This window comes from Capronia coronata (assembly GCF_000585585.1).
Source record: "Capronia coronata CBS 617.96 chromosome Unknown acBCG-supercont1.2, whole genome shotgun sequence".
Taxonomy (NCBI): domain Eukaryota; kingdom Fungi; phylum Ascomycota; class Eurotiomycetes; order Chaetothyriales; family Herpotrichiellaceae; genus Capronia; species Capronia coronata.
This window is the reverse complement of record NW_006912894.1, coordinates 1,774,803-1,800,511: the sequence shown is the minus strand read 5'-3', so window position 1 is coordinate 1,800,511 and position 25,709 is coordinate 1,774,803. Positions and strand designations below refer to the sequence as shown.

At 53.5% G+C, this 25,709-nt stretch overlaps 9 protein-coding genes across 9 annotated transcripts; 7 read left to right on the top strand and 2 right to left on the bottom strand.

The window, feature by feature from the left end:
* Positions 1–1,003: 1,003 nt before the first annotated feature.
* Positions 1,004–2,422, top strand: A1O1_02318 (uncharacterized protein; the record flags this gene model as incomplete). Its single annotated transcript, XM_007723229.1, has 1 exon — positions 1,004–2,422. The coding sequence occupies one exon, from the start codon at positions 1,004–1,006 to the stop codon at positions 2,420–2,422; it is 1,419 nt and encodes a 472-aa protein (XP_007721419.1).
* Positions 2,423–2,825: 403 nt separating this feature from the next.
* Positions 2,826–6,125, bottom strand: A1O1_02317 (mannosyl-oligosaccharide alpha-1,2-mannosidase; the record flags this gene model as incomplete). The annotated part of the gene is made up of 1 exon (XM_007723228.1): positions 2,826–6,125. The coding sequence occupies one exon, from the start codon at positions 6,123–6,125 to the stop codon at positions 2,826–2,828; it is 3,300 nt and encodes a 1,099-aa protein (XP_007721418.1).
* Positions 6,126–6,722: 597 nt separating this feature from the next.
* Positions 6,723–7,775, top strand: A1O1_02316 (dihydroflavonol-4-reductase; the record flags this gene model as incomplete). Its single annotated transcript, XM_007723227.1, has 2 exons — positions 6,723–6,793; positions 6,860–7,775. 2 exons carry the CDS (start codon positions 6,723–6,725, stop codon positions 7,773–7,775), a joined length of 987 nt encoding a protein of 328 aa, XP_007721417.1.
* Positions 7,776–8,237: 462 nt separating this feature from the next.
* On the top strand, positions 8,238–9,705 carry A1O1_02315 (uncharacterized protein; the record flags this gene model as incomplete). The annotated part of the gene is made up of 4 exons (XM_007723226.1): positions 8,238–8,309; positions 8,371–8,576; positions 8,633–9,054; positions 9,101–9,705. The coding sequence occupies 4 exons, from the start codon at positions 8,238–8,240 to the stop codon at positions 9,703–9,705; spliced, it is 1,305 nt and encodes a 434-aa protein (XP_007721416.1).
* Positions 9,706–12,958: 3,253 nt separating this feature from the next.
* On the top strand, positions 12,959–13,711 carry A1O1_02314 (uncharacterized protein; the record flags this gene model as incomplete). The annotated part of the gene is made up of 1 exon (XM_007723225.1): positions 12,959–13,711. The coding sequence occupies one exon, from the start codon at positions 12,959–12,961 to the stop codon at positions 13,709–13,711; it is 753 nt and encodes a 250-aa protein (XP_007721415.1).
* A 1,095-nt stretch (positions 13,712–14,806) lies between these two features.
* Positions 14,807–17,833, top strand: A1O1_02313 (uncharacterized protein; the record flags this gene model as incomplete). Its single annotated transcript, XM_007723224.1, has 1 exon — positions 14,807–17,833. One exon carries the CDS (start codon positions 14,807–14,809, stop codon positions 17,831–17,833), a length of 3,027 nt encoding a protein of 1,008 aa, XP_007721414.1.
* Positions 17,834–19,707: 1,874 nt separating this feature from the next.
* A1O1_02312 (uncharacterized protein) lies at positions 19,708–22,027 on the top strand (the record flags this gene model as incomplete). The annotated part of the gene is made up of 4 exons (XM_007723223.1): positions 19,708–20,172; positions 20,229–20,333; positions 20,389–21,737; positions 21,805–22,027. 4 exons carry the CDS (start codon positions 19,708–19,710, stop codon positions 22,025–22,027), a joined length of 2,142 nt encoding a protein of 713 aa, XP_007721413.1.
* A 672-nt stretch (positions 22,028–22,699) lies between these two features.
* Positions 22,700–24,504, bottom strand: A1O1_02311 (uncharacterized protein; the record flags this gene model as incomplete). Its single annotated transcript, XM_007723222.1, has 2 exons — positions 22,700–24,128; positions 24,377–24,504. The coding sequence occupies 2 exons, from the start codon at positions 24,502–24,504 to the stop codon at positions 22,700–22,702; spliced, it is 1,557 nt and encodes a 518-aa protein (XP_007721412.1).
* Positions 24,505–24,870: 366 nt separating this feature from the next.
* A1O1_02310 (uncharacterized protein) lies at positions 24,871–25,353 on the top strand (the record flags this gene model as incomplete). The annotated part of the gene is made up of 2 exons (XM_007723221.1): positions 24,871–25,053; positions 25,135–25,353. 2 exons carry the CDS (start codon positions 24,871–24,873, stop codon positions 25,351–25,353), a joined length of 402 nt encoding a protein of 133 aa, XP_007721411.1.
* Positions 25,354–25,709: the final 356 nt, after the last annotated feature.

Sequence of the window (25,709 nt, the reverse complement as noted above, 5' to 3'; positions counted from 1 at the left end):
ACTATGAGGGTCACCGCCTGTACACCCTCGGCTTCAACTACTGAAGAGCCTCTTTGATGGGTTGATAGGTATTGCAACATGTCTGTTGTACTTCTATGACTTACTCTCGCCAAAACAACGACATCCGACTATGCTCTTCTGTGGATATACTACGTTGGCACCTTTTCGCAGCTACGACAGCAGTGCCCCGAGGAATTCTTCGACGTACGTCTGCCGCGAAAGGTACGCGCAATACAAATCGCTTCATGGGAAGGACTGGCAGCAATCTTTCATGAATTCCCAATTTCGGAAGGCTATTGCACCCTCGTGATGTGGAGGAGTGGTTTGAGACAATGGAGCGCACGGTGTCTCTTGAGAAAGCGACATTCCAACCATTGTCGTCAAGAATCCTCCAGTCAGCACCTTCGAAGATTGGCGCTGGATTACATCTTGTCTTCACGCTGGAATTCGTCCCCTTCTACGTCCCCAGGACCATTGGACATCAATCCTCCTGTTCGAACTTCGGCCCAGCCTCATGCCAACAAACTGAAAGCCTGTCAAGACCTCAAGGAAACTATGGATAATGCTATAAGCATACCCTCACATGAGCGATCATGCCGACAGCTTCCATTGTGGTGCGTGGCGGATTGCCAAATATTCCACAAAGGACAGCATCCCCCCCGAGTCCGGGACAAAGACAACCACCGCCCGCAAAAGTATCACGTACAAAGGGATGCAGTACAGACCATGGCATGCTATTTTTGCAAACCACACCTCATTGTGTCCAAGATGCAAGCCAGGTTCTCATTTGGAAGAGTTCAAAGATGCCAGACCGCAAACATACACTTCCCAACATCTCAAACTCTTCTGTGCTGGCTTCCTGCGAATGTATTCTATCTGACCGTTGGTTTTCCCTTTCTTCATCCACAGCAGTGTTTAGAAGTCTGGCGCTCATTGCTCAACCTGATTCAGTCTTCCAACTGCAGCGATTCACCACCACGGCAATAGCAGCCAGGTTGCAGGCATGGTTCCCTCAAATCCTGCATCGCCGACCCTTCCATCCCCTCGATCACCTCATTCACCCACTACCAGTTTGAACCAGCACCTGGCCGAACCCCTGCCTCAGCTGATGACCACATGCTCCCTCCGGCGAAGTGACTCGGTACGCGATGCTGCTCGTGGCGAGACTTCAGCCTCATATACTCCCGGTGCCGCGAATGCCAATGGGTCCAGCTGCAGACGCAACAGCCTTACGACACCCGTGACTTCGCCAACACAGATGCTTTTCACCATGCCATTGTCACCAACATACCAAATGTGGACGTATGAGACGGCGCATTTCCAAAGCATGCGTGAAGACGGCAGGCAGAGCAGAATGGCTATGAGGAGTCCTCGCATCACACTACCTCTGCGCGTCAACACTGGCTTGAGCATGCATAGCGGTAATGGTACTGGTACTGGTGTCGGCAGCAACAGCAATACATACACTGTCCCAGACAGCGCCAGGACCATGGCATCGATCAGGGAAGACGAGATCCAATCCCCCTTCTCGGACACGACGACGTTGTTGAACTGGTCGCCTCCCGCGTCCTCAGACTCCTCACCACCGTCACCATGGACATCCAGAACGACAGAAGGCCTCTCTTATACGACTTCTACTATGAACACTAATCCCAATCCCAATCCCCATCCCAACCCATCTTCCAACCCCTTGAGCAGCTCCAAACGGTTGACAAGACCACACATCCCCAGTCCAATCTCAACATCTGCATCAGCATCGCGATCTCCCCGCTCACCGATTCGCAAGAAGCCACGCTCTCACCCTCACCCTCAGGCCCAGGCTCGGTCTCGTCTCCGCCTCCCCCTACCGCCCAAATACCACGTCGTCGTGCGCAAAAGCGGGACAGACCCCTACTCGCCCACCACCCTCCGCAACCGCATCCAATACATGCACAGCGTCGAACACCTCCGCGCACCTCTTGTCCCCTTGATCTCCGTCTCAAGCGGCCTATCACACCCCTTGTTCCCGACCACCCTGCTACAGTATCACCTGTTGACACATGACCAGCTAGACGACCTGGCGAGATGGTATCATCAGGTCAACCCTCCTGTGGACGAGACGTTCATGTATCCTGCTTGGATTCCTGCGTGGACGACTTCAGACCCGGAGAATACCATGGGAAGAGCATCCAATGATCGCAACAGTATCGATCTCGAGACGAAACGCAGACGGTTTGGACGGTTCATTGGCCTCAGAGGGTGTGAGAGTCCCACAGCCGCCACCACCACCACCTCGTCCACGTCCTCCTCCTCCGGCCCTGAAGGGCAAAGAGAGAGGCCGGATGAGTTGGCCAGACGCATGGAGAGGGAGTGGCGACGGGCATTGGAGAGAGCAGCTGAGGAAGAGCAGCTTTGGGAGAAAGGATGGAGGGGAAGATGGTAGTAAATACATAGTCCCTACTGCCTGTGTTCTGTACTTTTGATTGTATGGCCATTGATACCGTTATTGTATGAAGACAATAGACCAAAATAACAGGAGACTGGGGGATGGTCGGGGATATAGTTCAGTTCGTCAGTGCCACTGCCACGACCACCGCTCAGTTGCTACATGTGGTCATATAGGGAGAAGGAAGCAGACATAGTAATGTAATAGCAACATCATGGTTATGATTCTCAATCTTGGTGCCTTTCGTCGGCAACTACTTAGATGTACATTGTATAAGGAGGAGCTGACTCACTGACTGACCGAACACAAACATTCTCCTGTATATATATATATACATACACACACACCTGGCCCAGTACCTGTACTAGACAAACCATCCCAGGGCAATGGGATAACAGGTCTACACGATGTTCAAATTAGCGATCCGCACACCCCTAGTCTCAACATGATACCGTCTCTTCACACCAACGCCGACAGCCTTCCTCCTCAGCGCATCATATACCTTCTTACCCCCGCCGACCATGACCATAGGCACGGGATTGCGGCGCGGAAGCCCCGCCGGCGTAAGCTGCGGCTGGTCGAGGAACGGTCTGATCAAAGCATCCTCGTCGCCCTCCACGCCCATGCCATCCTGGTGTTCACCACCGAGATTGACATCCGCGGCGTGGCCGTTCCCGTACGACACAACAATGACGAGTTGCAACGACTGCGCCGACGGCGAATAGGAAGGGATGTTCTGCAGTTTGCGGCTGAAGTTACACCCGCCTCTCTTGACGACAAGGATTTGATGAGTTCGGGCCACGCTCAGGGGGAGTTTATGGTCGCACAGCTCGTCTGTGGCGTAGACCTTGGTCCACGGGAGCGGTGAGATCTGTGCGCCTGGGGTCGTTATGGTCGCTACCTCAGGCCAGTCCGGTAAAGGAGCTGCACCGGGCCCAGAGGGGGTGACTGCAGCGAGATGATAGCGTGGGATACGTCCCGTCGATGGAGACAGAGTTCGTTGCGTTGAGGATGTTGTTGGGTTGTTGAGAGCGAACGGGGTCGCGAACGGCCAGGCAGGCTGCGGGCGGTCTCTGATGAGGCTGGAGAGTTGTGAGACAATGGCATTCCATGCAGCTTTCATTGCTCCGTCCGTTGCGGAGTCGAGGTCAGGTATATCAATGATGAATGCCTCCTCGGAAGAGTTTTGTGTTGGGGAGTCTGGTCCTTCTTCTTCTAGAGGCCCGTCCAGGTCAACCACGACGTCGAGCATCACTGGATCGCGGATGCGGGTGAAGTTGGGATCTGCAGGGATCAGGATCTCTTTGCCGGTGTCACGCGCTAGAAACACTTTCTCGTCCTTGCCGAGTGGGATGTTGTTGATTGTTTGGATGCGGAATGCGTCGTAAATCCCATCGTCGTACAATACAGGCGTGTCTTGGATCAAGCTTAGTCGCAATCCGCCGATGAAGTTGATGAGGATGCCTTCTTTCAGTCGCTGAAGGGGTGGAGCCGGTTGGCCCGGGTTTGGTATTGCGGGGAACGATATGTCTAGTGTCGGTTTGGTGGGAGTGACAGAGGTTGTGGCATTGAACGGCACCAACTCAGGCGGGAGCGTCCAGGGAAAATAGGTGTAGTTGGATGGTGAGCTGATATCGGACAATGTTATACTGGGATGGTCTGCGGCATAATCACCGAGGACTGATTCAACACTGTCTCTGGTGGGCATGAGATGAAGTCTGGCAAGGTTCGCGGCATGGTACACGTCGCCCCTTGCAGCAACGTTGGAAATCGTGAACGGCAATGGTTCCGGTCTCACAGGACAGATACCCTCTTCCGCAATCGGGGCATTCCAGAGCCTGCTCTGATTCCTCCGCTGGTTGGTACCCTTGGGAATGATCAACGGATGGCCCTCGGTCGTAAACACAAAAGGTTCGTCCAAATGATTGAGAGGATGTGTGGGGTCGAAAAGGAGAAAGAGATATTTTGCAGTCTCTCCCAGAAAGAAGCTCTCCATCCTGTCCGTCTTCTCACCTGTCAGCACGTTCTGAATGCTGGCCCAGCCACATCTGGTCCAACACCGACGCTTGATGTCTCGAAGCACCATTTCTCCGACGTGGAAATACCACGGATCTTCCGTGGCGCGATAGAGATAATAGGTCGACTCGATGAACTCAGGCCGGCCAACCCACCAGCCCAGACCGCCCTCAATCCCGCCCGTGATCAAATTCCACCGCTCAGGCAATGCGGAAAACCTTGTCCAAAGAGCCGTCTGCAGAAGATGAGTCTCCTGAGCTTCCTCTATGTGGCCTCCCAAAGTGAGAACACCCGGATAGTATGCACTCAATGCATCAATCCAGAAGCCTCGAGCGGCGCCGGTAATCAGATCGGCTTGAATATAATGAGGATGTTGGTAGTCCGCGCCACGGTAAAGATGTCTCTGTATGGCGGAATGGGCGGTGTTCCAGGCGTCAAGAAAGGATAGCGAGCTGTCCTCCGCAAGGCTTAGTGGCTCAAACAGAACCCGCGGATCTTCAACATTGACTGGATCATCGGTAACGGGATAGGCTTCTCTGGAAAGCAGAATGTGTGACTTCAATGCATATTCAAAGAAGCTGTCGATCCCAGCGCCAATTCCGGTCCATGTTCCCATCCAGTTGCCTGTCTCAGCATCGATCCCAGATCCGATTAGATCGATACTGCTCCGTCTCTCCCAGATGGACCAGAACGCCCTCTTGGCGAGGTCCTCGAAGCGAAAGTCGCCGGTAAGCCGGCTGAGCACGGTGAACTCCAGAACCAAGCTGCCAGCTCCTGCGCTGCAGGTCTCAGTGATCTCAGGCGGATGAGAATATGATTCGGTCTCACTATCCCCATGTTGAGCATTGACAGGGGAGTTCAAATAGAAGGGGATTCCGTGTCGAAGATTAACCCGTGGATAAGGTATCCCGGTGGGCGACCAGAAAGCAGGTATCAGTCTGTTACCGAGGTCATACGCAAGCCGTAAAAGCTGGCCGTTGTATTCAAATCCATCGGACCACACAATGCCCTTGGTGTCTCCCACTGTCTGATTCTTGTTCCATGTCCTGGCGTAAGAGGCCTGCTCTTCTGGAGGATTATATCCGCGAATAGGTAGCTCTCCGACAGCGAACAAGTGGGCACTCAGCAGGCCGCCCACACCACGGATGGCTGTCTCGAAAACCTGTACCTTGCTGTCCAGGTCGAACCCATTCGCTCTTAGCCCCTGCCCTAACGGCCCGTCGGTGCCATCGCCATACTGTTCAACTAGGTCGCGAACACCGCTCTGGAAGAGTCGCAGAGGTTTGTTGTCTTTCGGATTGGACGGGTTAGAGGCTAGAATTGCCAACGTGGACAGGCTATCGATGAGCGTCAGGGAGTAGTTCCCCAAAGGGTCATTGACCTCGATATGTGCCGGGTTTTCTCGGTCGCGTGTCAGGGGTTTGCAAGAGATCGGGCGTAATTCGTCTTCCGGAAATGCGTGGGCCATATAGTTTTCGTAGCCATGATAGAACAAGTCCTCAGCTTCCTTTCTGAGGGCTGCAATCTGCCCTGCATTTTGGGCCTGCACAGTCGCTATCGAAGCAAGACTGGTGAAAAGCCAAATGAGACTGATGGCTTTGAGCCATGGCCCGATCCGTGATATGGGAAGGACATTGAATAATGATGAAGCTGGAGCCGTCACATCCTGGCGAATCATGCGCATGGCACACTCATGAAGGGTTGTGCCAGTGATCGCATGTCAAATGTCCACATGCGACCTCAGAAAGGACAGTTGCATACCAGGGTAGTTCTGTAGGACTCTTGTTGTTAGACGGAGGGCTGGATGGATGGATGGACTGTGGCCGCCGCATGCAGTGCTGATGGAAGCACATATTATGCTGCTTTTAACACAATGCCCCGGATAACTAACTTCCCAGCCTCGTTAACAAAAGCGGCGTGATGACTTCTTCACCGCTTCCCACTCCTTTATCTCGGATAAATGATACCCATATCTCTCAAGTCTCCAGCGAAGCTCCAATGAGTCGTCAAGTTCGTAAGCAATCAAACCTTTAAGAAGCAACTGACTGTCACCATGGCCGTCTTAACGCCTTGTCATCGGCAGATGCACCGGTTGTTGAACATAATAATCGCCGAACAGCGACGAGATAAAGGCACAATATAACATCTGCATCTTATCAAAACCATTGGTCATTTTAAATATCTTCGTCCACATCAGCGTTCACCCAAGAGATCTCTAACCTTACCCATCTTAAAATCCATCATCGTGTGCGAATCTAGTCGGACCATCAGATACGACAACATGAAGGTTCTTCTCACAGGAGGAACAGGCTTCATAGCCACCCATGTGCTCCACGAGCTACTGGAACACGGGTAAGCAGACTCCTTATCTGCTTAATAAGATGCCCCCTTGACATGAAGCTGACAGGTTTTCCCCAGGCACAAGGTCGTCACAACGGTGCGATCCGACGAGAAAGGACGCATACTCCTAGATCTATTCAAGGGCAAACCGGTGTCATATTCGATCGTCGGAGACATCGCCCTCGAGGGAGCATTCGACGAGGCTGTCAAATCGGATCCGCCTTTCGACGCCGTGATCCACACCGCCAGCCCTTTCCACTACAATGTCAAAGACAACAAGAAAGACCTGCTCGACCCCGCGGTGATGGGGACTACCGGGATTCTCAAAGCCATCAAGTCATCCGCCCCGTCTGTCAAGCGAGTAGTCATCACTTCTTCATTTGCCGCCATGGCCAACCCACAGAACCCGCCGAAGGTGTACAACGAAGAAATCTGGAACCAGATGACCATGGACGAAGCCCTGACAACGACCAATGCACAAGCCGTGTACCGAGCAAGCAAGACGTTCGCGGAAAAGGCTGCCTGGGAGTTCGTGAAAACCGAGAAGCCGACTTTCTCTCTGACAGTCCTCAACCCGCCGATGGTCTATGGTCCGATCCGCCACCACGTCGCATCGTTGGCTGAGCTGAACACTTCTAATAAACTCATACTCGATCTCATGCTTGGCAAGCCGCGCGATGGCCCGGCACCCTCGCCGATTTATATCGATGTTCGTGATCTGGCATTGGCTCATGTCCTCGCGATTGAAAACCCGGAAGCTGCTGGGCAGAGGTTCTTCGTCACCGCTGGCATGGGGACGGAGAAGGATATGGGCGATATCATTCGAAAAGCGTTCCCCGATGTTGCAAAAAACTTACGAGATGATCTCGCGGACAGCCTTCCACCTTATGCCATTGACAATAGCAAATCGATCAAGGTTTTGGGCATGAAGTACCGGAGTCTAGAGGAGACGATCGTGGATACGGTCAAATCTTTGCGCGAGCTTGGTGCCTAAAACTGTCTTTGGTGCTTGAAACCGCATTCAGTTGTCACGGGATCGCCTCAGAGCAAGCTTTCGCTCTCCTTGAGCCTCTGAACGTCTTGAATTGGATGGTGACGAGTAGATGTAGGCTATGGCAAGCAGCCTGTAGAATGCAGGTTGGATACAAAGATACCTTTTTCAAGTACACGTCAGGAAGCCCACATAGAAGATGAACACCTTATATTATATCAGTATCAGTTTCATCATACAGACCAGATAGAAAATATATAGCATTTGCCGTTCAAGTTGTGTCGGTGTAGCAACCACCGAATTTCGCCAAGACTCATCTCAATATTTGTGATATGGAACATCGGGCGGAAACCTCGACGTACAAGTCCTTACTTGAACTCGGTATCCAGAAAGATTGTACCTCCGGGCTTCTGGACCAACAAGCTCGGAAGAAGAACCGAGCATGACCAGGAAGTCAAGACCACGATGCGTGAGATCGTGACCGTTCAGCTAGGCCAGAAGAGTAACTATCTGGCCACTCATTTCTGGAACACACAGGTACTCTTTCACCGGGCAATACGAGCCATTTCGCATGCAACTAACAAGGGACGGCGGTCAGGAATCCTACTTCACATACTCTGAGAACGAGGAGCCGGTCGTCGATCATGATGTCCATTTCCGCCCCGGCCTCGGGGCTGATGGCTCCGAGACCTTCACTCCACGAACGGTCATCTACGATCTGAAAGGTGGTTTTGGAACCATGCGTAGATTTAATGCGCTCTATGATACCCAACAGCAGTCAGGCCAACCAGTACAAGGACTCTGGTACGTTCCCTCTTACGGGAAAGGCCTCGGAAGGTCGAAAAGTTGACCGGCCTTAGGGATGGGGAAATATCGACACAGCAAGAGCCGGCAATTGAACCGGTCGACTATCAAAGAAAACTTGAGCTCGGGCTCCCCACGCCGCAGGTTCAGGACTCCGATGTGCGATACTGGTCAGACTTCAATAGAGTCTATTATCATCCCAGGTCCATTGTTCAATTGCATGAATATGAATTGAATTCACAGCTGATGCCGTTCGAGGATTGGCAAGCTGGCGGGGATCTCTTCGAAAGTCTGACCAAGGAACATGACCTGCTGGACCGCGACATTCGACCCTTTTCGGAAGAGTGCGACCACATGCAAGGCTTTCAAGTCTTCACCGGGGCCGACGATGCCTGGGGAGGGTTCGCGGCCAAATACATTGAACACCTGCGCGATGAGTACGGTAAGACCAGCATTTGGGTGTGGGGAATGGAGGATGGTGCCAGAGTTACCAGAGTAGGTCCTTCACATCTACCTACACACAGCTGGGCTAAGCATCGAACAGGAAAAGCAGTTGGCGCGAGCCTGCAATGCTGCCAGATCACTTAGCACGATTGGCCAGCAAGCATCGGTGTATGTGCGGCTGGCTGCTCCTCCCTCGTCGCTCCCTGGCTATGTCCATCTGCAGAGCCGCTCTGACTGGATGACCACTGCACTACTTTGCGCCGGAATGGAGTCCAGCACGCTTCCAACAAGGCTTACCGCAAGCGCACACAAACGAGGCTCCTTGACCTTGTTCGAGGATGCTTTGAACACTAACGGCCATCAGAATCTGTTTGCACTGCAGGCAAGTGTGACCAGTGCAATAAGCCAGGTCAACGATCATGGCAATGGGACGTCCGCCAGTCGAGCGAACGGAGGAGCACCGGCGCGAGAAAACGATTCCGCAGAGTCGCAGCCAGAGCCTTCAATGTTCGATATCAATTATTCTCCTCGACTTAGTACGACATCTGCCTCGAAATTCTTGCATATGTTTTCCCAAGTGGAATGCGAGCGTGATCACCTTAAGTCAGATCGTCGTCCATTGACCCTTGACCCTGGAGAACGGCTACGCAGGAGGCTCAACGAAGAGAGCATTGTTGAGATGTAGGTGCCCACGTTGGTTTGCCTTTCCTATTTGCCCTTCCTGACAAGCACCGCAAAACCTCACAATGCAGACATAGCGATTGGGCGGACCTGAAGTTCGGAAATTGTTCTGTTGACTGACCTCTGCGTAGTTATCAAACCGGGCTCCATTTCCCGCTGCTGGAGACTTTTCCACATGGGCTCTTCGAGACCAGCCAACGGAGCAGGGGCGGGCTGGACATCTCCGCCGGCCTGGTGTGCGACTCGAGGATGAAAGACCAAATCCTGGACCTCAGAGACGCAACAATTCGCCATCTCCAATTGGACGAGCGTGAGAGCCTGTATGATGAGCTTACTCAGATGTCGCAAAACTATACGCTGGGTTGGGACAGTGAGTCAGACAGTAGTCAGGACGATTGAAGTTTGTTCTCGAGAGTCGGGCACAGCTTCTTCTGCCCTCGGGGAGCGATAGAGAGGACTCTATTTCCGGCTGACCGTCTTCATGGTTTGGACTATTGGATTCGCCTCGAGAGTGAAGGAGCTATAGAGCATCCGCAGCGGCACGTTGAGGCGCATTCCACCCCCAGATGGACCATACAAAATCGTATGTGGTTGTTTTCGTACCCGCACAGGCCTCGTAACGGCAGTCGGATGAGAGAACTATTGACGGTTAGTCGCACACTTGGATATGCCGTCGATCGTGGGCGCGGTGGCGTTTTCCAGTGGACTCAACTCCATCCACTTCCATGGGGTGCTATGGACGGGCAGGCCTCTAGTTCGATTGGCGTTACCAATGACGATATGGTGATGTGGCACACCACACACCAACAGCGCCGAGAAGAAAGAGTTATGCGCGGTGACCGGCATTCCCCGCCGTGGGGTACGTTAGCTTCTCTCGGCCGAAGCAGGGAAAATGCAGGTGTCCTTCTCTCGGCCAATGGTCTGACATGATGGGGAGGAGGTTTGTGAAGGATCAACTCAGCTTGAGAAGTTCTCGCGTAATAATATCACGACGCAAACCCCATAGAACCGTTCGGTTGCCCTGTCAATATGATCCAACACCCCGCCGTGGCTGGGAAGCAGCAGTGTTCCTGGAGAGCTGAGGGCAAAGAGGCAAGGAAAGCAACCCCATGACTGCGGGTGACCAGCTGAGCTGGTGTCTCGGTCCTCGAGACACCGGACAAGAGCTCTGACCTCAGAGCTGGCGGGAAAAAGTTGGTGCGAGTCCAAGCCCTTCTACCATCTACTCAGTCTTGGATAGCCGGCATCCTGCGGGGTGGGCAATAGCCATGCCAGTGGACAGAGATCGGTGACTTGACCAGCTATCGGGAGCTCCGCCATCAGAAGCGAAGACAGCACAACGGGTGACAGGACTGTCAAGCATGTCAGACATCGCCGCATACGTATGCTGTGCTGTGCTGAGCAGAGACTTACAAAGTTGGGGTGACAGACGCCACAGACACCACAAACACCCGTAAGTGACATACGTTATTCAGATATTTTGCAGTATTGTTGTCATTGTCACGGTTGTTGCTCATTCAAGTTGTTTGTTGTTATGATTGCCGCAGCCAAGCGGCTCGCAAGAGTACCTGCTTACCTGGGTCCAATGATAGATAGTAGTAGGCGATGATGGACTCCCCCTTCCGGCATCTCTCAACCGTCTTTCGCTTGTTTCTCTGCTCTTCTTGGGATCGTGGAAACATCAGGCGGACGGCAGCAACAGGCATGTCTCACTTTTAGCGTTGGTGTGTGACCCGGCGCAGCTTGCTTATTGGGTAACCACTCATTAAGCTTTGCTAAATCACAACTGCCTTGCATCCTCGGTGAGTTCCTTCTACTAGTCCTGCTAGTACTAGTAGTAATAGTGCAGTGGTTCACGTTGATCACTGCAGCTGGTGGCTGGTTCCCGACTCAACCAATCCATCCAGCTCCAGAGCCATGCAACCTTGGGTACGTACGATTGTACCTAGACATACTCCCAGAGGGTGCTCCTAATATAGCGCCAGCCTACCTGTACTATAGGCTACTACCTCGAGTATTCCTCACTATTTAGTGGCAGTAGTAGTCTCCGCCAGCGGGTAGCCGAGGACTCCATCTGCAGCGCAGCTCTTCCTTCCTCTTGCCTCTTCTGCTTTCGAACAACTTCCACGTCGTACCCAAACCGCAGGCAGCGCCATTGGGTCCCGGATCTCAATGATTTACCTGCAATGGCTCCTCATGATTACGGCTTGCCTGAATGGTAAAAGTGCGAACTCAAACTGCTATACTGAGATACTACCAAGTAACCTATACACAGGATCCTCATATCCTGATACCGACGAATCCCCACCGAAATCTAGCTCCCCGAACCGCTGCCTTTCCTTTCCACCGCCAACCCGTGCCGTCAGCAATTGACTACGCTCTGTACAGCATGACCTGACAGTGCTTGCTATCCACTGCGATGCTATGCTAGACAAGACGTGAGTCTCCTCTGTACGGAGACACCTAGAAAAAGCAGTGGGTACTCGATATTTACTATTGTTGCTATTCTCGTCCATGGAGGTTGGCGCTTGGGCACTCCCCCAACGTCACATCGACAGTCGACAGCAGTCGATAGCTGCGGTGCGTCTGTGTGACTTCCGTTTCGATAGACCGAGCGATGTCATACTACTGTCAGGTCTGCGAGGCTTCAGCATTGCTGTCCGACATATCATCATATCACGGTGTTTTCAGATATTCTGTTGTGCGGTCGGCCAAGGCCATGCCGAGCAAAGATGAGAAAAGTCTGTACCAGGATCCCACGCCGGCAATGTACTAGCCTTGGATGTTCCACCAGACTAAACCTTCCCTCGTGGCGGAAGTACGACAAGGTACGCCTTGTCTCCACAAGTAACACCATACTGTTTTTGCTGCATATTTTCAGGAACAGGAATCGAGTGTGGTGCTGACCACTGTGGATGGTTCTGGGGATGCAACCTGGTAGGTCCTTCGCTGCTTCTTCGGCTCCAGGCGAAAATGTTTATTGCCTTTGCGATCATACGAGATGGAACCCGTTTGTGATCCACCTGGCTCCGGATACGAAAGGATGCGACGAAAGGTAGAGAGGTTGGATGCCGACTACAAAACACTGCCTTCCCGTCCTCTCATGCTTTATTCTGCTTCTAACACAATCACAAGCATTCACCCTCGCTTTTGCCATCCAGAGCTCTTTCGCTAAGGCTCTTGTCCATTCGTTTCCCTTACGTGCGACAGTCAATCATTCTCAATCCGTACATATCCCACTTCACCTAGCCGTCAAAATGGTCAAATCATCCGCCGTCCTCCTGGCTGCTGCCAGCACCGCTACTGCCAGCGTGCTCCAGCCCAGAGAATTCACCAACACCACTGCCGCAGCTTGGTTGGACTGGGCCTCTACCACCACCACCGAGGTCGCCGCCGCCACCACCACCGCCGAGGAGGTTTGGGGCGACTGGACCTCTACCACCACCACGGCCGCTGTCGCCCCCGAGGAGACCTGGGGCGACTGGAACTCTACCACCACCGCCGCTGTCGCCCCCGAGGAGACCTGGGCTGACTGGACCTCTACCACCACTACCGCCGAGACCTGGGCTGAATGGACCGAAAGCACCACCTCCACCGAGACCTGGGGCGAATGGACCACCGTCACCGCTACCTCGACCAGCGGTGTGACTGTTGAGACCACCGAGATCAAGAGCTGGGTTGAATGGACCTCCTCTGCCCCGGCTCCCGCCCCTGTCGTTCCCACCACCAGTGTTGCTGCTCCGGCTCCTGCCGAGACCAAGACCTGGGCCGAATGGACCTCTGCTGCCCCGGCTCCTGTCCCAGTTGAGAGCAGCGCCAGCCCGGCTCCAGTTGAGAGCACCTGGACCAGCTCCGCTGTCTGGACCTCCACCCCTGTCCTCATCAGCAGCTACACTCCTGTTGCCACCAGCGTCGCGCCAGTTGCCACGTACACTGGCGCTGCCAGCAGCAACAACAAGCCTGCCGTGGCTCTCCTTGGTGGACTTGTTGCCTTGGTTGCCTTGGCATAAATTCCCCTCGATCCTGTGTTGCGCAGCCTTGCAAGGCTGACGCTCCTGTGATCCGACTCCTTCGATTCTTGCGTCCAGTCCACCTTTGCCACAGGTGACTGAGATGACCTATTTTTCAGAAAAGATCTGATGAACTATTTATGATCAGCTTAGCCTCCCAAACTCGGGTAAGGCCGCAAGCATTACGTTCCTTACGACACATACCAGGATGTGAAAAATTGCATAGCAGCATCTTCACGGTATCTATCACTAATAGTGTGCCGATGGACACGAGGTCGTCCGGGGTGGATGGCAAAAGGGTGGTACTTGTGTTTCTGCGGTGTGGAGGGGTGTGAATTCATCCGACTATTATTATACATAGTCTTAGTCTTATTAGCCGGTGTTTAGTAGTAGCCTTGCAGGAGACTAGCTACGGTGAAGAACCCAATACCAAAAAAAATTCTAAAAAGTTCATGATTTCTGGCAATGTGCCATCAAATCTTCAAAGGGTTCGATACATCGCAGAACTTTTGTAAAATATGGGGAAGAACAACAAGAGAGGAGGACAACGATTTCAAGGAGTGACTGGGGGTTCATTATTGAGTGCGAGAGACTAAGAAAGCAGCAGAATTGTCTGGTTGTAAATCGGTGCAGTGCTGCGTGAGAGCCTTGCTGCCAACAAATCCACGGGATTCGCTGGGTCCCAAGGTCTCTGCGTGGCGGTAAAACTCCTCCGAAGACCACGCTGTAAGTGGCTTATGCCTGTCATCGGTGACGGGATGGAAACAACACTGTCCCCAAAGTAGTAATCCGTGGAGTCTCAAAGTCTGGACAGTTGTTCACAAATACTCTGTACTCACATAACGACCAGCCCTACTTACAGTTGACTGGACTCCCATGGCATCAACAACGTGTTTATTATATATTAAGGGAAAAGGAAAAGAAAAGCAAAGGGAGACTTCTTTTTACTCTATCCTACTCTCTAAACCTCTAGAGTCTGAGGATGCATTTATTCTCCCTTCCCCCGACAACGCGCCTGTCCTGAACCATCATCCATCCACTCCTTCGATCGTGACAATTTCCATTCCACACCCTTATAAGCGCAGCCTCAGCAGCATGGCGCCACCTGGACGCCGGAAGGTGTCTTCATCTTCATGTTCCGTAACCCTCCTACCCCTATTGTTCCTCCTGTTTCTCGCCACAAGCGCCCAAGCAGCGTCCGCGGTGCTCGGGATCGACTTGGGCACCGAATACCTCAAAGCGGCGATCGCGAAGCCCGGCAACCCGATCGAAATCGTACTGTCGAAGGACTCGAAACGAAAAGAAGCCGCGACACTTGCGTTCAAGCCGTCACGGGCTGCGGCCCACGATGCGGAGGCGTTTCCGGAACGTCTGTACGGCGGAGACGCCGTGGCTTTGTCGGCTCGGTTTCCAACGGACGTCTATCCGAATCTGAAGCCACTTTTGGGGGTGGACGTCTCCTCGGACGCCGTCAAGACATACGCTGCTCGATACCCGGGCCTGAACATCGAATCGGTGTCGAGACCAGATGAGGCGGGGACGGTGGGATTCAAGAGCCAGAGTTTCGGCAAGAATACGAAAAATAATGACGTGTTTATGGTCGAGGAGTTGTTGGCGATGGAGTTGAAGAATCTCCGCAACAATGCTGAGGCCATGGTGCCCAAGGGGACGCATGTCACGGATGTGGTCATCACGTATCCTCCGTTCTATACCGCCGAGGAGAAGAGAGCACTCGAGTTGGCGGCAGACCTGGCTGGTTTGCGGGTGCTTGGTCTGATCAGTGACGGGCTCGCCGTGGGTGTCAATTATGCGACTCATCGCACTTTTGACAGCGTCTCTGACGGCGGGAAGCCGGAGTACCATCTTGTCTACGATATGGGGGCGGGCTCGACTACGGCGACCGTCCTGAAATTCCAGGGAAAGACGGTCAAGGGGCCCGGCAAGCGCAACCAGACGATACAAGAGGTGATTGTCCTTGGAACCGGGTTTGATGCCACGCTCGGAGGAGATTCGCTGAACGATGTCGTTGTGGAAGACATCCTCAACCACTTCCTGGAAGATCCCAAGGTCAAGAAACTCGGAGTGGAGAAATCTCAGGTCCGAGCACATGGAAAGACGATGGCTAGGATCTGGAAAGAGGCCGAGCGCTTACGACAGCTCTTGAGTGCGAACGCGGCCTCGGGGGCAACGTTCGAAGGGCTCTACGATGACGATACAAACTTCAAGTACAGTCTCACACGAGACAAGTTCGAAGAGCTTGCGGCCGGCCATGCCGCCCGTGTTGGAGAACCGCTCTCTACCGCCCTTCAGTCTGCTGGTCTTCAGCTTGCTGATATTGATTCAGTTATTCTGCATGGTGGTGCAGTCCGGACGCCATTCGTGCATAAGCAGCTTGAGAAAGTGGCCGGTGGGTCGGGCAAACTGAAGGCCAACGTCAACGCTGATGAAGCCGCGGTTATGGGGGCTGCGTTCAAGGCCGCATCTCTCAGTCCAAGTTTCAGGGTCAAGGAAATCCGTGACACTGATATCTCGGGGTATCCATTCAACCTGAAATGGGCCACCGAGGGCAAAGAGAAAGTCCAGAAGCTGTTCACGCCCTCTTCCCAAGTGGGAAATCAGAAGCAGGTACCTATCAAGATGCTGGAGGATGCTAAGCTTGAGTTCCTTCAGACCGTGCATGAGAAGGACTTCCCTATTTTAGAGGTTGATGCCTTCAATGTGACCAAGTCCGTGGCCGAGCTGAAAGACAAACATGGATGCGGCGCAGCTAATATCAGCACCGTCGTCAACGTACGACTGAGCCCCTTGGATGCATTGCCAGAGGTGGTGTCTGGGTCTGTCAGTTGCGAGACTGGTAACAGCAAAGCAGGAGGCGTAATGGACAACGTTAAGGGATTGTTTGGGTTCGGAGGGAAGAAGGACGAAGACCAGAAAGTATTGGAAGAAGGTGATCCGGTCGACGAGGGCTCGACTTCGGCAACTCCCTTGCCTGTTTCCGATCCCACCAGTTCGGGATCGACCATGTCATCGGCTTCGCCCACGCCTGAGTCATCCTCTTCCTCATCTTCGTCGACGACCATTGACCCTGCGAAGTCTGCAAAGTCTGCAAAGTCTGCACCATCAGTCGTGTCAATTCCATTGGCCTTCAAGTCGAAGTCCTTGGGACGCAACGTTCCTCCGTCCAAAGTACTTCCCCGGATACGGCAAAGATTGACACAATTTGACACCTCGGACCGCAATGCCGCTCTTCGTGCTGAGGCGCTGAACACCTTGGAAGCTTTCACATATCGGGCACGTGATTACCTTGAAGACGAAGGGTTTATTGCGGCCTCGAGTGAGAGCGCACGAGAGGAGCTCGAAAAGCAACTCGGCGACATCTCTGAGTGGCTGGACGAGAATGGGTCAGATGCCACACTTGAGGCGTTCCAGGAGAAACTGAAGAACCTTCGTAAGCTGGTAGAGCCAGTGTTGAAGCGGCGGGATGAGGCTGCCAAACGGCCCGACGCAGTGAAAGCACTGCAGGATAGATTGGAAAATCTCAATGGCATGATCAAAATGGTCCAAGGGAATATTGAGAAGGCGGCCGAGAGCGTGGCTGCCTCCGCAAGCTCTGCAGCCTCGTCTGTGGCGTCGAGCGTGACGGCCAGCACGGCTTCATCTGTGTCGGAGGGGGACGAGCTGGATGAAGACCCCTACACCAGCACATCTGCAACGGCAGCCACCGAGACCGATGATGCCCCACAGTTCAAACCATATGAATACACGAGAGACGATTTGTCGGCGCTGACGACGAAATACGAAAGCGTGAAGGCGTGGCTTGAGCAGAAATTGGCACTCCAAGACAAAATTCAAGCCTACGAGGATCCAGCTGTCCTGGTCTCAGATTTGGAGACCCGAGGTCAAGAGCTGCAGAAAGTGGTGTCAGAGACCCTCATGAAATCAATCAAGGCGCAAGAGCTGCCTCGGAAAGCCAAAGGCAGCAAGAAAGCGAAGGCGAAAGCCGGCAAGACCAAATCCTCAGCGTCAAGCTCGACGGCAAGCAGCGCAGGGTCGAGCAGTACTCCTTCGTCAAAGACAACGACAACAACGGCGACTAAGCCAAATGTGAAGGACGAGCTGTAGTTTGTAAAATAGATCAGGATACTATGTTAGAATTCCCACGATTGCATCTCTGGCGACATCTACCAAACCACATCCATTAGGCGAACTGTTATGGACTATTCTGTGTTCTTTTGACCGAAGCGCCGGTCACAATCCCAACCATCAGGATCCTGGTTCACTCCTCGTGTTGGCCGTCCAATATTCCCGATCTCAGTTTCAGCCGCACGAGCGCACGGTTCGGCGTTTCACGATAGATCTAACACTCGTCCAGAAGGAGCGTAGTGTCTGAGAACGTTTGGACAGGCGGAAGAGAGTGCTCCGTGGAGATCACGGCCAAGGACGCTCGTAAGGTGAAAAGGTCCCGGATGTTGGACGACATCCGCATGCTTGCATTTGCCGGCACATCAGGCTGAAACAGAACAACTGTGAGATCAATCAGACGGGAAACCTTTACGGCACTCGGACCTGAGGCTGGTACGACCGCACGATCGCACATCTGTTCAAAGCGATCGGCCAAGGAGGGTGATGGTAGTACGGATGTATTGGTGGGCGGAGGGAAAGCAACAGCGGGAAAGATGGAGGCGACATGCGACGACTACTAGGGTCCAACGCGAACGGGCCCTTAGGCTTGCCTCCCAAGAGACGTTGATAAGGGTGTCAGCCCTATATTTGTCCTAGGGTCCCTTTCAGCGTGCTTCGTAGGCACTAGAGGCCTGCTTAGACCTTCGATACTGCCCGGGGTGAGCACCGACCATGTCCACAGGTGCCTATTATAGAACTGGGAAGAAACCTAAAACACAGGTAGGGGTATGACCAAGATAGGCGCCTACAACGAAGTACATCAGATGAGCCTCCAAAACAGTCAATATGTGCACAACATCTAAGTATCTGGAATTGCCAATTAGTATATCCATAGTCGGCAGGGATTCCAGATACCGTCGAACGCAAAAGAATAAAGAGACATCCTTTGTCAGAAGTGCCAGCCAGGGTCGGTCTCTACTGTATTTGGCCCCCAATCAGCCAACTCTTTCCAAGCAAGATACTGATACGTAGCACCCCTCAAGCAGCAGTGAGACAAGACCAGCTCATCATCTGTGGCCACTGACTGGCACCACTGGCATGAAATAAGTTGGCCACCACTGCACCACACCACATCGTGGCTCTTAGGCTCCAGGCTTGGATGCTCCCTGGCTCCCTGGCTCCCCTCCACAGCCCTCGGCGGCGTTCAGTCCTTCATGTTCATTCTTTTACTCATTCCTTGTTCTCGTGCATTCTGCTGCGCTCTAGGCCTGGATTTGTAAGAGCGTTCCAAAGCCGCCCCTAGACCTACCTACGACTGCGTGCTACAGTATGCTATGAGCAACCCGGATATCTTGACATCTTCTACAGCTGTCCGGGTCCGATCCGTCACCGTATCCAACGACAGGCGGGCAGCCTTAATGACCCTAGTCTGTCAGGCTACTGCTATCCACTGGCGCCCCGATACCTACCTAGGTACTATCTACGTACTCCCCAGCCCACTTGACGCCTGACGAGTCAACAAACTCTCTGACCTTAACCTGAACCTCTTTCTCACAAACTGCGCTGAACACAGCGATCATACAAACTGCGAACCCTGTCCCGACCAGCAGGATCAAGACACCTCCTCAAAGCTGCTGTACTCTTTGAGCCTCGAACCTGACTCTCGAAACGGCCTGCGCTCACTCTCCGCACTGACACGCACTTCCAAATCCGGCGCCTACTTCCACCGGCTCTGACCAAACCGGGGCCTACCAAACATCAGTCAGCGTTAAACTTCCTCCTTCCTCAGCCGCCATTGTCAGCTTTGAGACGACATCAACAGTCCGATATCCTCTTCCTTCCTCTCCTCCACTCTCCACATCATTGTCGATGTCATGAGCTCTCGTCTCAAGAGTTTAGGCTTCGGTTCCAAACGAAAGAGCAGTGCCAACATCCAACCCACCTCGGTCGCGTCGCCCAACGGTTCCACCTCCACGACCGGGACTCCTCCTCCCCCGAATTCCTCTCAGACCAGCCTGCCTCCCATGAATCAGCCTGGTGTCCCCGGCCGGCCTCCTAGCTATACCTACAATAATGCCCAGGGTCGCCCTCAGTCGCCCATGCCACCGGGACAAACCCAGATGGCGCACCATCCACCATCCATCGACACGAGACAAGGCTATGTTGGGGGCAATCCTCAACTAGGACCGCCACAGCCTCCGGGGTATGGTGGTGCATACGGTCAAATGGCTCCTCAGGCGGGCATACAACCACTACAAAATCAGTTTGCGCCCGCCCGCCCAGCGGAAGTGGAAGGCGCAGGCCGAAGTAAGGCACAATTGATTGTGGGCATTGATTTTGTAAGATCCGCCATCCCCTTCGTTGTTGCTGGCGCAGAGAACTAACCACGCTACAGGGCACGACCTTCTCCGGCGTGGCATTCGCATTTGCGACAAACACTGAAGCCAAGGAGGATATCATAACAGAGTGGCCAGGCGCAGGCAATCAGACCAAGCAAAAGGTATATTTACTACGAGATCGTGCTAACAAGTCGAGGCTGCTGACACTCTCGACAGATTCCGACTGTTCTCTACTATGACCAATACCAGAAAGTCGTCGGCTGGGGCCCGGATATCGCTGACGCCCTGGCTCCAACCGGCTACCCAAAGCCAGGAGTTCAGAAAGTTGAATGGTTCAAACTACAACTGATGCTCTCGGGCAACACATACATAGATCCCATCAATCTTCCTCCTCTTCCCCCTGGGAAATCTGAAATCGATGTGGCCGCCGATTATCTGTTCAAGTTACGACAAGCCATGCGCGTGCAATTGCAGAAGACCCTGGGCGAAGTCTTCAACCGAGAGGAGCGCAACATCCGCTACTTCTTGACCGTGCCGGCCATCTGGAATGATGCAGGTAAGGCGGCGACCAGAGCCGCGGCCATCCAAGCTGGTTTCATTCGAGACGAGAACGACAACAGACTCACATTAATCACGGAGCCTGAAGCCGCTGCCATGTTTTGCTCCAAGACCGGTCTACTCAACCTCAAAATTCATGACGCAGTGCTCATCGTCGACTGTGGTGGCGGCACTGTCGATCTGATCGCCTATGAGGTTGAGGAGGAAACTCCCTTCACCGTCGCGGAATGCACGGCCGGTAGCGGTGATTCTTGTGGATCGACTGCTCTGAACCGCAACTTCTCCAACATTCTGCGCGCAAAGATTCGAAAGATGAAGCTACCAGATGGGTCAAAGACAGCTGGCAGGGTGTACGCAAAGTGTATCATGGACTTCGAAAACAGAATAAAAGCCGACTTCCGCAACAACGGTCAGAAATGGGCAGTAGACGTCGGGATCGAGGCTGAGTTCCCAGAAGCTGGCATAGAGGAGGGGTACATGACGTTCACCAACGAGGAAATTCTCCAGTGCTTCGAACCGGTCGTCAATCGCATTCTCGAGCTTGTCCGCAACCAGATAATTGCCATTCAGGCGCAGAACCGATCGTTACAGAACGTCCTTGTCGTGGGTGGTTTCGGAGCTTCCGAGTATCTATTCCAACAGATCAAGCTACATGTCCCTCCCCAATTCCAATCCAAAGTTGTGAGGCCCATGGACTCGGTGGCAGCCATTGTCAAGGGCGCTGTCACTGCGGGTATCACAGAAAGAGTCATCACTTCGCGAGTCGCTCGAAGACATTATCTTATGGCGACGTTGCAACCATTCAAAGAAGGCTACCACCCAGAACAATACCGTGTCCCCAGTCTGGACGGTAAGGATCGATGTAAATACACCCGTCAGATCTTTGTTCAGAAGGGTGAAAGGGTCAAGATTGGCGAGCCCGTCAAAGTTTCATTTTTCAGACAAGTTGCCCCTGGAGCTACACTTATGTACGAGGATATTCTGTACGCGTGCGATGAGGATGTCTGGTAAGTGGCAGAGGCATATGCATATGCAATCCCCGTCCAATACTTCTTACTAACCATGTTGTGACAGTCCCGAGTACACCAAAGACCCCCGAATCAAGGAGGTTGTCACCCTTACATCCGACCTGTCGAGAAAGAACCTGGAGAAGGACTTTGAACGAATGGATACGCCCCAAGGCACGTTTTATCGCGTCTATTTCGACATCTATCTGACTCTGGACGGATCCGAATTCAACGCCGAGCTAGTCTGCCAAGGAGAAGTCATGGGAAGGTGCACTGCACGATTTAGATGAGGCACACACCGGCGAGATGACGCTAGGGACGTTGGATTTTCGAGGATGCAGGAGAAATCAGCCGGCAGAACTCAGAAGAATGTAGAAGTTGGGAGGGCCATGCCCGGTGGACGACACGTTTACTTGAGGATCCGGGCCATGCGATTCTGACTTGCGACAGCGTTCACACCCGGCGCCGATTGATTCGGCAAGCGTGCGAGTTGCTTGGGGTTCAAAATTATGAGAGACGGCAGACACGCAGGGAGATTCAATAAAACTCATGATGCCAAACTACCTAGCCGTGGATCGAGGTCGAGCCGTAAGGGATGGCCTGGGGGTGTAATGCATGGAGCTACCCGTAGCATGACTGATTGTCGCTCTTGTCAACGATGAAGCGACGAACAAAGACCGAGAGCCAGCCATGAGGGAGAGCCCAGGGGGTCGGCAAACGGAGAGCAGCATCACTCATCCTACTTCGACCGGCAAAGAATGTAATGCAAGGGAGGGGATGGGAGGAATGAAGTGAAGGAAGAGCAAGTAGGGGTCGAGAAGGCAGATACCACAAGGCAGGTAGGTCTTCGATCAATCAGATTGAAGACTTTCTCCTAGGCTCATATTTCATATATGTAATTGCCCGATGTCGACGACCAGGGAAGTCTAACCCACCTCTTATATCGGTCAGAATGTGCCTTATTACAGTTTCCGAGCCACCCAGTGGCTACATCGGTACCGGTTCTGTAGTAGACTCGTGGGATCTTGCATGTAGCCCAGCCCGGTCCCGAAGCTGGGCTGAGCTACGGAGCGGGAATCGTTGTTAGATCCATTGCCATTGCCATTGCTATCGTGAAGGATTTCGTGGTGAAGGATTTCGAAGCCGAGTTGCGAAACTAGGTGGATGACTTCTTCGTCGGTGAGTTCGAATGATCCGGGCTCTGCGATGCCTTTGTCTTCGGTGGTCATGGTGGTGGTATGGCTGTGGGTATGGCTGTGACTGTGGTTATGGGTATCGTCGTGGTGTTGGTGTTGGTCCTGATTGTGGCTGGGGCTGTGGGTTTGAGAGCCGTGGTCGTGGGGAGCAGTAGGATTGTGAATGCGATTGTGTCCATCAACAGCCTTCTGTCCGCTCTGGCTGGCGTCGTTTCTATGGTCATTGTCGTTGTCACCGTCGTCCTCTTCGTCGCCTCCTCCACCAGAAACCCGATCATCGAAATGCCACAGAAGAGGACCGATGTTGACCCACACACCACCCCTTCTCAAACAATTTCTCACCGTCTCGACATATCGAATCAGGTTGGGGGCAGTGTCGATGAAAAACACGCTCACCACTCCGTCAAACGTCTCCTTGCAGTCTGGCGTCGAGTATGACAAGACAAAATCGCCAGCTGTCATATTCATCTCGCCGACGGGCTCGCCGGCCTCGAGTTTCGCGGAGAGCGCACTTGCCGGGTGGACATCGGGAACGGTGAGGCGTCTCAACTGGTTCGTTCGGGAGACGACGTTGGTGAACGTATGCGCGAACGGGGAGATGGGGTATTGGTCCGCATACTGGGTGGCGTTGAGGATGAAATTGCTGGCGAGGAGCTGGTGGTACGAGATTTCGTTGCCCGTGGCATTGTACCCGCGCAGGCAGAGTTCGAAGAGGATCCGTCCTAATCCTGCGCCGGGGAGGAGAAGAGAGGGAGCCTCGGCGTCGTCACGCAGATATCGCTTCAGGTCTGAGAGGATCGTGTCGAGCAATGGCTTCACCTCTAGTGCATAGCCTTCGGCAGACCAGTCGCGGTAGAACTGGCGGATTGTCGAATGGGCTTTGGACAGATCGTTGGCTTTAGCTTTCCCTCGCCAGTCCCATTCCCATTCCCGTCGGCGGTCTTCTTTGCTGGGCGGTGATGATGACGCTGACGACTCCTCCTGCTCCTCGCTCAAACCGAATGACGTCAGTCCTAGCTGGAAGATGGCGTCAGCCAGATCGCCGTTGCAGTCGATAGCATCGTCCACCGCGTTGAGAGTGTCAAGAATCGAGATGGGGGGCGCGGCTAGCATTTGCCATTGCGCCGACGGCAACGCGTACAAGTTCTGTCGCCGCCGGTGCGTGGTGTTGTAGTGTGTGTTCTTGCGGTATTGGCTGTTCAAGTCGGCTGGGTCAGCTTTGATGTTGTTAGTATCAATGATGGGAACTGAGTTGAGAGACGAAAGACGTAGGCATGTATTTTCCTACAGGAGGAGATAGGAGCAGCCACCTCAGGCAGGACAGGTACCTGGCAACGGCTGGTCAGGCTGGAGGATGGGGGGGAGGAGGAGTAGGCACTGCTAAGCCAGAGGGACGAGTACCAGGCTCTTTCTCCTCCTCCCCTGGGACACGGTGACACTCACTGGAAAGAATCGAGGGCTGCGAATATTGTCCGTCTCTCGAGCGGATCGGATAACGGGCCACCGTCCTCGAAGAGGGGATTGCGATGTGGCGATGAGCTCTCGGCTGGGGAGGCCTCCTTTTCGGCCATTCCTGAAGTATCTCTGGCTCGCCGTGGGGCCGGACACTTGTGTATACCAACTGCTGCAGCTCCCAGTCGAACTTGAAGTCGGATTTGAAGTCGACGTCGAGATGCCAAGACCGATTACATAAGTGGCGCTGAAGTACGTTGTGCTTCACCGCAGTATATTACATAAGTGGCGCTGAAGTGCGTTGTGCTTCACCGCAGTCTATTACAGAGTCCAGAGGTATGTTGCCACAAGCAGCCCATCTACTACGACACTGCTCACAAGAACAACACGCTTCTCCTCCCTTGTGCCCCGATCCTCTCCTTGTCCAGAGACCACTGATCTGCCTTGTATCCTCACGAAGAGTAAAAAGCATCCTTGGATCAGAAATGGAACCCTCGTTCAAGCCGATCGACATCTCCTTCCCCGTTCCAAAACACCCATACATGAATTTCCATGCTCATCTCACCCCCTTCGGCAAATGTACCATGGTCCATCTGACAACTACGAATATTGGAGACTCGGAAGCGTCCTTGCCGCCGTTGGGCAGTTTTGTCTATGCGATGCCTGATGTAGGTGAAAATGCAGCTTGGCACCCTCTGCCTGGAGACCCATCCAGGTTCTGGATGGTCTGAGACCCTAACGATTGTCAGATAAGAAACGACCGCGAAGTGGTCAGTACCGCCCTGGCAAACTCCGGCTCAAGCATCGACTACGCCACTCGAGTAGCCAAGATTTTGGCCCGGAAGACGAAACAGCCTGTATACGTGGGCTGTAGCATGAACTTCGCCGGCCTCACTGCAGAGGAGGAGATGGAAGGGCTCACTGTCGCCATTGATCACATAATGCAGAAGTGGCCTCGAATTACATGAAGTCGACCCCTGGCCCTTGCCCCAGCGAATAAAATGGCCCTATCCAGAATGCAAGGCGTAATATAAAGGTTTTCCAGGCCCGGCAACTCAGATCAGGGACAAACGAATCGGCGCGCTTCCTTGTCTTGTACGGCCTCGGCCCTTCAAGCCACACTCTGGCATGCTGTCGACAGGGCACGGCATTGGAAGGATCGATGGTTCTGATCCTACCGCTTCAGCAACGCCGAGCCCGGGGACTCTTACACGCATGTCGATCTTCTTGTTTCCAACACTCGCCGGCTTGTGCGATGCAGGCCCCCGGGTGGCGATTTAGATCTCGACCCCAGAGGTTGATCAACCATTTCTACTATCATGGC